Source organism: Etheostoma spectabile, chromosome 8, assembly GCF_008692095.1.
Source record: "Etheostoma spectabile isolate EspeVRDwgs_2016 chromosome 8, UIUC_Espe_1.0, whole genome shotgun sequence".
In the NCBI taxonomy this organism is placed as follows: domain Eukaryota; kingdom Metazoa; phylum Chordata; class Actinopteri; order Perciformes; family Percidae; genus Etheostoma; species Etheostoma spectabile.
Genome location: NC_045740.1, coordinates 10107772 through 10122855, shown reverse-complemented (window position 1 = coordinate 10122855; position 15084 = coordinate 10107772). Strand labels below are relative to the sequence as shown.

General features: G+C 40.1%; 2 protein-coding genes across 3 annotated transcripts; one reads left to right on the top strand and one right to left on the bottom strand.

Annotated features, from left to right (window-relative positions):
• Positions 1-52: 52 nt before the first annotated feature.
• Positions 53-4412, top strand: calub (calumenin b). Its single transcript, XM_032524246.1, has 7 exons — positions 53-306; positions 1348-1595; positions 1781-1974; positions 2099-2265; positions 2358-2418; positions 2598-2797; positions 3316-4412. The coding sequence occupies exons 1-7, from the start codon at positions 205-207 to the stop codon at positions 3418-3420; spliced, it is 1077 nt and encodes a 358-aa protein (XP_032380137.1). The 5' UTR covers positions 53-204; the 3' UTR covers positions 3421-4412.
• Positions 4413-5519: 1107 nt separating this feature from the next.
• Positions 5520-13451, bottom strand: LOC116694519 (cadherin-related family member 5). Of its 2 annotated transcripts, none has more exons than XM_032524245.1 (16): positions 13190-13451; positions 12295-12417; positions 11977-12191; positions 10999-11055; positions 10819-10911; positions 10630-10716; positions 10432-10542; positions 9820-9990; positions 9111-9201; positions 8916-9022; positions 8605-8805; positions 8349-8480; positions 8043-8121; positions 7762-7949; positions 7638-7658; positions 5520-6919 (listed from the first exon to the last, which is right to left on the bottom strand). In XM_032524245.1, the coding sequence occupies exons 2-16, from the start codon at positions 12383-12385 to the stop codon at positions 5915-5917; spliced, it is 2649 nt and encodes an 882-aa protein (XP_032380136.1). In that variant the 5' UTR covers positions 12386-12417; positions 13190-13451; the 3' UTR covers positions 5520-5914. The 2 variants fall into 2 exon arrangements, with proteins under 2 accessions (XP_032380136.1, XP_032380135.1); XM_032524244.1 differs by having other exon boundaries at positions 12295-12421; positions 13190-13427.
• Between the last annotated feature and the right edge of the window lie 1633 nt (positions 13452-15084).

Genomic DNA, 15084 nt, shown 5'->3' with positions numbered 1-15084 from the left:
TTTTGTTTATTTGAATAATACGTGACAAAGTTCTAGTTTAGGGCTGCTTCCTTGGAGCTTACCTGTCACATATACTGTGGCGTTTGTATTATGAATGAGCGAAGTTTTGTTGACTTTGAGGACGTGGCGGTTCTCGGCCAATCCAATCACCGATGCTCCCTTAAAGTGGACCAGTGAGCGAGCGACATCGCACTCGCCTTCTCAATGCCTGATTGGTCAGCTGGCGTTTTAGCACAGGAAGTGCATGGGTGTGTTTCCGAGGGGGCGGATCTTGTACTGCATCGAAGAAGTTCCCTCAAGACGCCGGTGAGTTCTCTTTATAAATTGTGGTTTAGAATACAAAAAGTAACTAAAATGTGTCTCATATAGCTGGTGTTTAAAAATACGCAATACGAAAATTACATAGTTGCTTATTTGCTTTCACTGGACGAGTGAAATTGCAGCTCAGCAGGTAAAACTAACGGGACGCTAGGTTAGCCAGTCGAATGTTAGATCCCAACCTTTGATTTCGGATGGTAACGGTAGCTAACTAATTGCAAATAACGGTCACAAACTGTTGCTACTGACTCGTTATACAAAAACGATGGCAAGATTTAGCTAAGCTGTCGCGACGTTCAAAAGTGAGACTGCAGATACTGTGCTGTGTCCTGTGTCACACGAAAGCAGCCACGTTAGCGATGGACGTCTTCAAGTTACATTGAGAGGGGCAAGGGAGAGATTTTTAAATAGTCAAAAAATAATATTTCCCTTCTAAATACTGCATTCAATTTCCTGCTCTCATAGTAACAATATCGTTACAGTCTATTTATAACAACTTGGATTGCTAGCAGGTGTTTTTTTTTGAATATTTTCTTGTGAATCACTCTAAACAAACAACAAACGAACAAACTTAGACATATCGTTAAGAATAACATTATGTTGTGAATGTTGGTTTACATTGCAAGGCAGTTGTATTATACTGCATTGGTTTTAGCTATGCTAGTTGTACCTAATGATAGATTTAAAATTTTGAAATGTTAGTTTAATAATGCATACATTGTTGCACATGAATGATAATATTTTTGAGAATTGTTGAGTTGGTGTTAATACACTAATGGGATGTGAACTTCTACAGCATACCAGAGGGTGGGACAAATAAGGGATTGCATCAGCTAGAACATATTAGCCAACAATTACCCTCTCACATTTGCTTGCACTGAGTCATGCACTTTCAACTTGTATGCACAGGGTTAAGTAGTACAGAAAAGTGCATGATAAACTAAGATAGACCTGCAATACAATGTTTTAACCAGAATGCACTGTTTGAGCAATAACCACAGCATCCTGGTGTCTTCTTTTTACTCCTAGTTCAGACAGCGTTTGCACATACTCAGGATGGAGCTGCGGCCACTTGTAATGTGCTTTGCTCTCTGTGTGGTTTACGCCACCAGCAAACCCACAGAGAAGAAGGACCGTGTTCACCATGATGAACCCCTTAGCAACCGAGAGCATGATGATGTGGAGAACTTTGACTATGACCATGAAGCCTTTCTGGGACAAGAGGAGGCAAAGACCTTTGATCAGCTCACACCAGAGGAGAGCAAGGAGAGGCTCGGGTAAGAATGCATGTCAGAAAGACTGTTCAAATCTGTTCTTATAATACCGAGAATAAACGAAGTCACTGTAGTAATGACCTAGTTTCTCCTGAAGGAGCAGTCAAGTTCATCTGAGGTGGCAAACCACCTGGATGATATAAGGGAACAAACTAATTGCCTGCCAAATTTCTTTTGTTTATCCACAGCATGTTGGTTGAACGAATAGATGAGGATAAGGATGGCTATGTGACAGCTGAGGAGATGAAGAAGTGGATCAAGCACGCTCAGAAGAGGTGGATCTATGATGACGTGGATCGACAGTGGAAGAGTCATGACCTCAATGGGGATGAGGTGGTGTCCTGGGAGGAGTACAAGAACGCCACATACGGATACATTCTTGGTATGGCTGCAGGCAATCTTCTTTTTTTTTTTATACTTGATGTATCACCTTTGTTCTGCATGGGCACGAATTTACTTTGTCACACATGCACACTCTATACAAAGTTGTGACCTCCGACTTGCAGATGATCCCGACCCCGATGATGGCTTCAGTTACAGGCAGATGATGAATCGCGATGAGAGGAGATTCAAAATGGCCGACCAAGACAATGATATGAAAGCCAACAAGGAGGAGTTTACAGCCTTCCTTCACCCTGAGGAGTACGACCACATGAAAGACATTGTAGTGCTGGTGAGTGACGGTGATACACAGGTGGGAAACAATGACACTAACACTGTTTAAAATCCCTTCTCACGGCCCTGTGGTCTCTTTTCTATCTATAGGAAACTATGGAAGACATTGACAAAAATGGAGATGGTTTAATAGACTTAGACGAGTACATAGGTAAGTTCTAGTTCATTGTCATATAAGCATCATCAATTTGTACCACACCATTTTGGGTTGCTATTGGTGGAAAACCAATGCAAATAGACAATACAAAGTTAAGGTATTGGTCAATGTTTGAGGAGCCCCTATTTAATGAGCATTTTCAACATCATCAATGCCATCTTTCTTTGTTGAAGGTGACATGTACAGCCAGGAGGGAGACTCCACAGAACCTGAGTGGGTGAAGACAGAGAAGGAACAGTTTACTGAATTCAGAGACAAAAACAAAGATGGAAAGATGGACAAGGAGGAGACCAGAGACTGGATCCTGCCCAGTGACTACGACCATGCTGACGCCGAGGCCAAGCATCTGGTCTATGAGTCGGATACAGACAAAGTACGTACTGTAGAACCGTAAATTATTTCAAATTTCATCAGAAATGCACAAGTTGAACTGCGTATGTGAAACCACAGTTTATTATTTTTAAGTTTGCTTTTGCAATGACAATATGACACTCAATGAAAGATTCATACAAATATTGCGTAATGTAAACAGTCAAATTTTAGTTTTGTGCATTTTTTTTTTTTTTTTTGTTAATTTTTTTTTTTTTACATTTTATCACAGTCAGTTAAAAACATTGCAAAGGGGATCTTAACAAAGCATGATAAATGCAAGATACAGGCTTTCATCTCAGTCATGTCTGTAGCACTTTGGGATTTGTTTTTATTTAGTAACTAAGATGAGAACATATCTTATTGTTTGCACCCAGTAACATAAGTGCAAATCACACAAGACATACCAAATTCATATGGTAACACATAATGACAACAGGTACCTCCATGTTCTTTTTCTGAATAGTCTCTTTGTACTGACCCAAATACAAGGTTTATCATGTGTTATTCTCCCTCCATCAGGATGGCCGCCTGACTAAAGCAGAAATCGTGGATAAGTACGACCTGTTCGTGGGCAGCCAGGCGACTGACTTCGGAGAGGCTCTGACTCGACACGACGAGTTCTAACATCCACCTGCCTCCAAAGACTCTGTGTTCATTTAGTGTACCGCCTTAGTCCTCCAACTGTCGATGGAGTATTTAAAAACGAGATGAGCTCGCTTAATCCAACGCCTCGGACAGTAATTTATTTGATTTGGTGAAGTGTCCCAGTGTACACACACTAACATTGCACACTAACAGTGTGTCGTCATGCTCAGTTGTGTGTAAGATTGGGATATATCGTCAGCCTTTGCTCTGCTTCCACACACCACTCTTCCCATTTTCTAGGTCAGGCAAAGAACAAACAGTGTTAGATAATCATTTGTTTTTCTTTGAAAGAATAATTTTAAGAAATAGCCATGTTTTGTTATGAAACCCTAAAAAGAACAAGTTTAAGTTTGCGGTATACAGAGTACTTTGTCGTTACGTTTCTTTTTACAATGCACTGGACTGTGAAGAGTAAAGCTGATGTCTAGCTAGTTTTGTTGTATTACAGAATTTGTTCTACTCTTGTCTAATCATGTAATCGGACCCATTCCGGAAAAGTAGTTTCTCATTCTCTTGTGCTTTGTTTTCATGGCTTTATTGATCATAATGCTGGAGTATAGGGTGTTTGGAACAAGCAGTAAATATTAAATTCCAGTGACAATAAATACTATTTGGACTAGTGCAATACAGTCAGACCAGTGGGTCCACGCTGTGTTTGCTATACCGGTCCCCAAACCATCCATGTTAACACAAGCCGTGGGTCCCACATAACGGCAGGTTGAGTGTTAGTTGAAGGAATCAAGAATTTCTGATGTAATGACTGATGGATGCTTTGTCCTCCAAGCTGCCTCCTTTTCTTTTTTTTCTCATCACCTCAATAGTGTGTGTGCGTGTGAATCTGTGTGTACATATATTACTTGTATTCTAAATGACTGATTTTCCCTTTTTTGTTTTTGTTTTCAGCTGAACAAACTAATTTGTGTGCCAAGCAAAAAACCTTTGTCCTGTTTTTTTAAGCGGTATAAAAAAAAAGCTCTTTCGTTTCAAACACGTCCCCCTTCTAAATATGTTTGTTATGCTTGTATTATCACTTCAACCATTTATAACCACTGAGAATTTTTATGGTATACTATAATGTATATGATAATGTTTTTTTACAGGCTCACTGCAGCGACCACCCTTTCACTAGTGACTTTACTGTAAATAAGTTGTTGGTCAGCAAACTGAGCACTCTAACAATCAGGTCCAGTTTTTGTGATTGAGAAGAACGTCTCAATAAAAACAAATAAAATTGGAGCTTTTAGCCTGTTGTATTTTTTTGACTTAAAGTAATGGTATCAGGTATTTTTAATAGTATCAGTTGCTATTACACGTGCTAGGGTGTTAAATCCCATTCTGTAGCCAAGCTTTTCTCATAAAGTTGTTTCTGTGGAAAGCAAAACGTACCAATACATATGTTTCTCTGTCACCCTAAAAACAATAACCAATAACTAAAATTATCTCATGTAGTAACTGTGGAAGTTAAAATTTGCCTGTGTTGCATTAGATTCCCTGTTTTTCCCAGGCTTTTTTCTTTTCAGGGAATGTTTGTTTCCTGCTTTCCTCCCATAATCAATCAAACATCGGCTATTTCCATCTACAGTATCACAACTGAATACATCTGTAGTGCTTGTCTATAGTTTTCATATCAAACAAATGATGCTTGAAGGAGCTTTTTCTTAGTCATTTACATCTCAGCATGTACGTCAGACATATTTACCATACATACCAAATAAGGTTTGATGAACCTTTATATTTTCGGCAGCTCTTCCTTTTTAATTTTCCATTTGGGAGCTTCAATGGAGCAGTTTAACTTATCCTTACTCTCCACCAAAACTTTAGACAATAACTGCTCATGTTGAAAGAAAAAAAAAACTGAGGCATCTTGTAGAGTAGGCATAACAAAACAATTATATAAAAGAAGTACACCATGTGAGAGTTTTAAACATACAGTTGTACTCCGCAGCTATTAAAGTAATTAATGCGATGACAGTGGTCAGATATTCTGCCTGCATGGAAGTTTAATCTCATAGATAGAAGTACAACAGTTTTCATTTCAAGTACATTTACTTTTTTTTAAAAATGCACAAAATCTCAGAATTTGTAGACATTCACAGACAATGTGTTTGATTCATTCAGGCTGTTCTACTTATACTAACTTTGCAGTTAATGATGTATTCTTGATGAATCCTTTCATAATTTATAAAAAAACGGACAAGTTTGATTTAAAAGAGTGTTTTTCAAATTGCATTGTGCATTTGAGGTCCCTCATTCCTTTCATATACGCAGTCTAACAACATGTGTTCTAATTGTGTAAATGTCTATGTTTACATATAGATATGTATTCTGCCTTTGCTTCATTAGTTCCTACAGCACAGCAGAACCACACTGTAGTTTTTCTTTCAATGACGTATCTGGTGTCTGTCATCCATCTTCAGTTTACCTTCTCATCGTCTGCCCCATCCCTCTCAGTTCACACAATATTATAGTGACATCACTTAGTAGTAAATGTGATAAACATAGGATTACAACGAGCCATCACCCTCAGCAGCTCTTCTTCGTCTGATGCTAAATCATCCTCCTCCTCATTGTTCTTGTCTGCATCTTCATCACCCAGAAAACCATCATCATCCACACCCCCGGCCCTGCAACCGTCCTGCTCATTTCCTGAGTTCGTCGAGGGCCTCCTGTCCCCAAATGGACTTTCGGTGTCTGCAGCCCCACCCGGCAGCTCCGATTGCTCTGTTTGGTCCAGTGATGTAGAGGGTTGGTCTACGTCTGTGCTTTGGGTCATAGATGTTCGCTCTGGTGTTACTGGAGGTGTATCTAAAGGAGAAGTATCTATAAGTACAAGTGTGGCCTTCAAAGACACATGCTCTGGGGTGGGTGGGGGCGAGGGCAGTAGGGGTGAATATGGGGGTGTCTTCACACGAGGTTTGCGGAAGGGTTTGTCAATTTCTGCTGAAGAAATTCGCGTATGACTGCATGGAATACTGGATTGAGAGGAGGGGCTGGTCACAGGGTCAGCAGGGTCATCGTTGGTGGTTGTTTCTGAAGTTTGAAAATCAGGAAAGGTGAATGGTGGAGTGTCAGTCTCACCAGGAGAACCAGGGCTAGGACTGGTGTTAGGTTGTGCCTCAGTATGGTCAAGGGATGTATCATTTGGTGAGTCAGGGTTTTCTTCGGGTGGAGCACTATTTTGAACCTTTCGTGTGGGGCTCATCTTCACAGTGGCTGGCTGAGAACTGGAGGAGATTTTGATTGGTGCAGAAACATTATTGTTGAAGATCACAGGGCTGGGCACAGTTTCATTGGGGATGAAGCTGGTGTCGGGTGCAGCGGTTGTTCTGGGTGGAAGGGGTCCTCGGCAGGGGGGGAGGTTTTGGTGGGTGTAGATCCCAGGATTGTCTGAGAAGCTGAAGGAAGGATTGCAGTTTCCATATTCTTCATTGTTGTATGGTGCTTCCTCCATGTTTGTCATGCTGCTATTGTGACTGCCCTGGAGAGCAACAACAGTCAAACAAAAAGTCAACTACTATTGTATAGCAGAGTAAAGGGGAGTGAATGATCCCGGTTTAGTGTGACATGTGTCGAAATTGCCAGGCCTTCTATCAACCTTGCAGTCTAACCTTGTAATGAGTTGGAGTAAGTTGATTACTTACAATGTGAGTAATTTACTTTCCACACTTACACTATGAGTGTATGATGAGCTTGAAGGTAGTTTTGGACCTTAAAAACAGTTTGGTAAGAAAATCCTCAAAACAAAGTCCAACTTACTTGTCGCTTTTTACCACGCGCATCTTGTGGCCTTTATCAGCGGATAGCGTTGCTCAGTTGTCATGAAGATGGTTTAGTTGTTGTCATGTGATATTCCATACTTAGGTCAGGTTACAAGAACGGAATCATCTCCATGACAACTGAGAAACTCCATCCGGTGATGAAGGTGAGGAAATGTGGTCGAAAGCATCAGAAATAGCTAATAAACGGGACCTTGTGGGGAGAATGTTTTTTCGAACTGTGTATGAACTGATCATTTACTTTCTTTAGAATTTGGACAGTTCAGACATGGGCTAATTAGGAAACCATAAGTACTTGTGAAATTGAGATCATGACTAGTGGACTGTACAGAGTTTATTAAGGACAGGACATATAAGACAATGAATGATGACTATTATAAAAGGACGAATATTAGCTTACATAGTAAACAATATACTCACCAGTTGGAACCACCGTAAACTCTGAAGGGAGAATATGCAGTAGAAAATATTTTAGAAACTTAAATTTACAGACCAACAAATTTTGGTGAGTGTAATTCTGGATTACAGAGCTTAAAAATCTCACCACATTGGGGTGTTTGCCCTGGGCCACACAGCCTCTCTGCAGTGGGTCCCTCTTTCCTTTTTGTTTCTTCTTCAGCCACATCACCATGGACAGGATACATCCAAGTGCAGTCATGAACACCATGCTCAAAAACATCGCTTTGCCCACAGTGCAGCTTATTGGATTATCTCCCAGTGGACTATTAGGGACTGCAGTGCACACAGACAGACACACAGATACATTGTTTCATTCTGCAGGCTCATCAGTTGTGAATGCCAGTGTGTGTAAAAGTGTGTCCTTACTTGATTGTCCTTCAAATAACACCTCCACCATTACAGTAGCAAAGGTGGCATCACCTGAGTCCTGGTCTATAGCCCTTACCTGCAAAGTATTTTCACTTTTTATCACATCATCACCATCTTATTGCTTTCATGCTACATAGGAAATATTTCTAAACCCTTAAAGAGAAAAAAGGGATACCAAACTTAAGCTTACATAATGTTGTTTTGTTGTGACCTACGATATGAAAAATCCCTGGTATCGTCTTTTCAATCAAACTAAATGAAAAAAAAATCGAATAATAACAAAAGGTTTTCACTGAGTCTCACCTTTAGAATGTGTTTCTGTTTTGCTTTAAGTTTATTGGTCCTAGCGATCAGAATACCCTCCTGTGTGATTTGGTAGATGTCTGTGTGATTGGATGTAGGACTGAAGGTGAAGTGGATCATGGGATTGAAACCCTGTCAATTTGTGGAGTAAAAGGAGGTGGGTAGGTGACAATGTAAATCACATACAGAACTGCTTTGAGAATTTTTGATCTGTGATTGTTTATGGCTTGTGTGTTGAGTAAAGCGTAGTGCGTACATGGGTAAAGTCTTGATCTTGTACGTGTAACATCAGCGCTTTGCTGCCATAGGTATAGACCACAGAGGCGGGGCTATTTCCGGCAGATACAAAGCCTTGATATTCAACCCTGTCAAACCGTGGATAAAACTTGTTCACAGCCAGAACTCTGACCAACACTGTAGCAACAGAATATTTTCTGGGGTCGTCGTCCTGATATGCCTGGGTGCAAGACACAGAGAGACACAAAACAGATCAGTGAGATTGGTATTGGGAGTAATCAAAGTGTGGAGTGGGTGTTTTTCAAACCTACCACGAAAATTGAGTCTTACCATGATCTGCAGATGCAGCTCTGGAGTTGTGAGTCTGTCTCCAACCCCCCGAATCAGTTTCATCACCCCTGTTTCTGCGTCCATTAGGAAACGCCCATCATCGTCTCCTAGAATGAACACAAACATAGTTACTATAGTTACAGATGTAAGCACAGCACATTTGAATAAATGCTAACTTGCGTTGATGTATGGTACCTGAGAGAATGGCGTAGCTGAGTGAAGAGTTGAGGCCTCTGTCTCCATCCACTGCATGAATGGGACCAGGAGAGAAGTCCAACACAATGTCCTGCAACATGTCACACAAACGTCGGCCCTACTTCTTGGTTGTGTTGTTAAGTTTAGCAAGAGCAAGTCAGGGGATAATATAAGGACATTATTAATGACCATTACAATAAAACACTAGTCAGTGTTGGGTGGGGCAAAGGTCATTGCCCCCTCTCAGAATGTCCCTAAAATATGTGATTGAGTGAGAAAAACTGCCCCAAGTATATATATGTATATATATATATATATATATATATATATATATATATATATATATATAATATATATATATATATATATATATATATTCGCCAATATAGGCTAATAATAAAAATTCTGTCTATAACATAAACTCACACAAACAGCGCTGTAACACACAGTAAATGCACTGATAATGGCAACACTATGCTTTTTTATTTACTCATCTTGGCACAAGGTGGTGATCATGGTATGCATTAATCTGGGCTCATTTCACATTTAAACAGCAGCTTTATGCACTAATTCATTTTTTTTTAAGTGCCCCCAAAATTTCATAAACACCCCGACTTTTTGGGCAGTGAAAGTTACCACAAAAATAATTTCCTACACTGTCACAAGGGATATGTTTGTGATCTGATATAGGGACGGTTTAGCAACTGACCTCTTCCCCCTCTGTGACTTTGACTGTGTACACAGGGCTGGTGCAGATGTGAGTATTCTCATCCTGAAAAAGTAGCATGCAGGGCAGGAACTGTGGGTACTGGTCATCTCCATCCAGAACGGTGATGGTGATGTTGCTGCTGGTATTAAAGCGCTCAGCAGTGCTCATTTCCTGAAATAATGACAAGTCAAGATTTCTTTAGAGGATAAAACCCTGGTCTGGAAGTTTGATGTAAAAACAAATAAATGCATGAACTGCCACTTCTTTTTATTACTTATTTTCATCTTCCTTTTATTGTTATTACTATTTTCTGTAAGGCATGTGCATGTATGTGTGTATGTGGTGTATGCGAGTGTGCGAGAATCTATTGAATATTTAATGTACCGTTTCAGGAGATGCAGAGCAAGTGTCTTTGTACAATGTGCAATGGCAATGAAGGCATTCTATAATATGAGGTTTGGTTCTAATATGGCTTTAGTAATCGTAAAGAGCACCAGGGAATCAAATATTTGCTTTTTTTTCTTGGGAAGGATGACAGAAACGGATTTAATAAGATAACTTTGTGGATACATTTACACTAAAACAGTTAGAAATGTAATATTTATTGCTCACAGAGGCATGGATGATGATATTAAGCAGGGTTTTGGTCTCATAGTCCAGAGGCTTGGACAGGATCACCTCTCCGCTGTTGGGGAGATCAATCTTGAAGTATTCTGCATCAGGCTGCAGAACACACACAAATACATTAACAATGGTGCTTTTTGTGGACGTGTTTTTTTCTAGTGTAAAGAGTCAAAGAGTAGAACTCACGGATGCCTGGTCAATAGAGTAAATGATCTTGTCGTTATCTGCATCTGTGGCCTGGATAGTTAACACCACAGTGTTCACTGGAGTTAGCTAGAAAACACACCGAAATTCAGGCGGAGGAACACTTTAGCACTTTATTCTTGTATGTTTGATTTATGCGTATGTGTGCTTGTGTTTGTGAGCGTGCCATACCTCGCTGATAATGAGAGACTGCACGGTGTCTTCTGCAAACACAGGAGAATTATCATTCTCATTGAGAATCTCCACCATGATCCTGTAGACACTCTACAACAACGTAAGAAAGACACTGAGGTTTGAATGTGGGATGACACACTGAAGAGTTATGGGTAAGATGAATGGAGAAATGGGTACCTGAAGTGTGTCATCCTCATAACATGACAAGTCAGCCATTAGAACAGGACCCTGAGTCTGAGAGATGTAGGAACAAAACATATGAAGATACAAAGAAGACCTTCATTCAACATGATCACCTATTTTAACACAAATCCTAAACCATGATGACCAACAGGATAACTTTGTGAACAGGCTATTACCAAGACATTGACTCAGGAAAACATCCAATTTATAATGCTTAATTCCATTTTTAAGGACATAAGGTGTAAATATGTTTGATCTGTTTCCAAAAAAGAACATAGTCTTCAAAGGCTTTTGTAATCGTTGTGCACTCCCACATTTGCCTACTCTAGAAATGTTTAACTAAGTGCCCAAAAAATAATATTGTAACATGCATCTTCTCTCATTTTATGTTAATCATTAATCTATCATTCATGTACACCAAAACATATAAAAGGCCACATAACACACTTTATATACACTTGGTGTGTCTAATAAGTGAAATTGTACATGTGGATCCTCTTGGTCACGCAAAGCTTAGTATACTTGATAAAGATGTAATGTTGAAACTATATAGCTGTACTAATGTTTTCTTTTTAAGGATAGAATGACAGAAGTAGATCAGTTGAGAGAAAGAAAGAGAGAGAGGGAGCGAGAGAAAGAGAGAGAGAGAGAGAGAGAGAATGCTAATCAGGTTGACCCTTTAATAGCTGCCATGATTTAAGTCAGCTGGCTGGGAAGAGGATGACGGTAAGAGAGATTGTGTTCGGTCCAAGAACAAGGCGGTTCATCCCTGATAGTTTGCTCTAAACTTAGATACAACTTCCTCATTGCAGCCCCAAAGTTTAACAAGCATTCCTACAGATTCAGCGAAATGGAATTGCACATATGAAATCTCTAATCCTTGCATTATATTCACATCTTTCTGATTATGAGAAAGCTCTAACACTCAGATCAGTGTTTAAGAGGGCATATCCCGAGTCCCGAATCAGTTACCTCAAAGTCAAGGACCTTTTCGGCTGATGACTTCAGCCGGATGCTTCTACCCTCCAAGAAGAACCAATCAGCATCCTTTCCAGCAAGGCTCCAGTTAACCCCCTCCATTGTGGTCTCAGCCATGAGTTCAGCAACAACTTCTCCCGAGTGGCTGTTTTCTCTGATTGTCGCATATACATCCTGACCGTCCAAACATCCACCCCACCCTGACATTCCTGTGTCAAGGCAAACATAATGCAAGGTGTAAGAAACTGTAAGAAATTTAAGTTCAATTCAACAAGTCAAACTCTGATGGGTCCAAATGTGACATGGCTGTACCTGTGGCTGTGTGCAGACACAGGACGACCAAAAGTGAGCAGACTAGAGCCCTGGCCTGAAACACACTCCATTTAAGTTCAGTGAGGGCCATTCCTGGGCTCAGTCAGACCTCAGGGATCAGTTCTTTCAAAGTAAAGAGAGAGGAATAACAAACAGGATTAGCTAAACATGGTCATCTTTTCACTTCTGCAGTATGAATGAGTGGGCTAGGCTTAGTTTTCTTCTGTGCCTTGATGACAACACGTCTTAAGAAGCATCATTAGGTTAAGACCCTCTCCTAATGTATTAATAAAGCATTGCGTGTGCCCACACACACACACACACACACACAGACAACACACACACACACACACACTGCTCTGTCCTATAATTCCTTCAAATCCCCTTAAAGTGTGTTTCTGCTTGGCTTTCCCTCGTCTGAGAGAGCAAACCAGCTGAATAGCAGCCTGCTATTCTTCTTCTCTTCATGTTTCTCTCTGGCCTGGAAACACTTAGTGTAAACCCTCTGACTTATATTCTTCCTGCATCTGCGGCTTTTTAAAGGTTGCATTTCCTACAAGCAGCAATAAGAGTTATAGGGTTACAATGACTCTCTTTGGAAGTATGTCAGTCAGTATATCAGAAACTTAGCCAAATGTGTTCACCACCAAATTCAACTTCAGTTATATTTCAAGTAAATTAAGGTGTGTGACTTAATGTCTATCATGCTCTTGTAAGTCACAGTGCACCCAGCACTGGCGTGTTTGTTTGTGTAAGTGTTTGAATGGGGTGAGGGGCCTTAATGGGATCTGGGGTCACATCCTAACAGTAACTCTGCTACAAATGTGAGGAAAATAAACACACATAACTCATATTGTGGATATATGAACACATATTGCCTATGCTGTTGACTGACCTTTGTTTGTCAAATCCTCTGCAGCTTGTCTGTCAGTCTCCATATCCTCCTGACTTGTGATGAAAGCAGCATATCTGATTCCCAAAGCCCTGAAAAGCCACAAAACGCCACTTAAAAGGCAAACTGAGGCTTTTAGGACAAAACAATAGTTGCAACAATAGATACCGTCGGCCACACACACACTAACCCCCCCACATACATTAAAAAGCAGATTTGCACCTTATGGTGTGTATCCTGGGATCAACGTCAGCTCAGAGGCTAATGCCTGAGGGCGGAGTTTACCTCGACAGGGACGAAGACTGAGCCAACCAGATTGGAGATGGAAAGAAGCCGCCGGTAAGATAAGAAACCAGGGTCACAAGTGAAATTAAGAGATTTGTCTGGTAAAAAGACAAAGCCATTTTGTCATGGAATCAAAGTACTTCAAGCTTTAGTTGCTTTATTACAAAGCAACATGAAATGTCTTTTCCTCAGTAAATTAGGTCTTCAAAGCTTGAAATATACTTTAAGTATATAGATATATGTCAGTGTATTGTTTAGGCTGGAACTTACTAAAAGAGTATGAGTATTTACTTCAGCCACAAAGCTTGTGCCTATTGGATTTGATGAATTAGCGACATGTGACAACTAATGGGCCTGACAAGGGATTACCCATCAAACATCATCTGTTCACCTTCTGAAGATTAACTTACATCCCTTCTCACACTTGTCCCAGCATGCATAGGCGCGCGCACACACACACACACACACACACACACACACACACAGTTAAAGGAGTGTGTCTAGTCTGAACATATCTTTAGGGCTTCTGTGATGAAAGCTATCGTTTGCAGAAATGTTTTGGTTAGAGCAGACTTGTCAGTGGTTTATATTGTCAGAGAAATACACAGGAGGAGCAGAAGTGTAATGTTAGCCTCAGGGGAAAGTTAACTACTGAACAGTCTGTATCTCTGAGAGAGAGAGAAAGAGAGAGAGATAGAGAGAGAGAGAGAATAGAGAAAACAAGCACTTCTCAGGTCATATTTTTAGGTTTAAAGACGGTGTTTCAAGCAGCATTTAGAGTTCTGAATTCAGAGGATGACACAATTTTTTAAAGGTTTTTATGTTGATGTAATAAGATGAACAATAGCTAAATGGATTAACATAGATTAACAGACTTGTTGAGGCTGTATTATATTGCTGCGATTGGACATGACCACTGGATGTCAGCAGAGATGTGGTTGAAAAGAAGATAGGGAATGGTTGACATATAATAGTTGGATTGTTGTGTGTGTTTTGCTTTTTCTTGTAATAATGTTACCTGAAATGGCAATCATTAGAAACTTAGCTGAACTTTTGTCAAGAACTGTTAACTGTTGTTAATTAATTAATTCTACTGAAGAAAGACATCTCACTATAGACAAATTGATTGCAGCAGGAGTAGTTTGAAGTCTAACTGTGATGAAGCGCATGGCTGTCGTCATGGTAGCAAAGCACCACCTATTTTAGTTTTTTTTAGCGTGTTCATATGCTCTGTTAATGATCACAATGTTTAAATCATCTGTTAACCTAGCCAATCCTCAAAATGGTAATGTGAATCATATATATGATATTCTGTAAATTTCTAGTTTAATAGATACAGTCATTCTGGCTGTATGGAGCCTTTTTTACTGTCTAGTCACCTGAGCCACCCCTGCATTGTAGTGTTGGTATGTCCCAAATTTGAGGGGGCTTCAGGCCTATATAGACTGACAGTTGCATTGCTTGAGATGGAGAGCTTGAGGAATACCTGAGGGAGCAAGACATAAGTCTGTTGGATGCCCTCAGTAATGACTTGTTTAAAGGTCAATAGGAAACACTTTTTATAATGTGATCGTCTTGACCCTCACGTTAGTTTTCTTTATTTTCATGAAAGT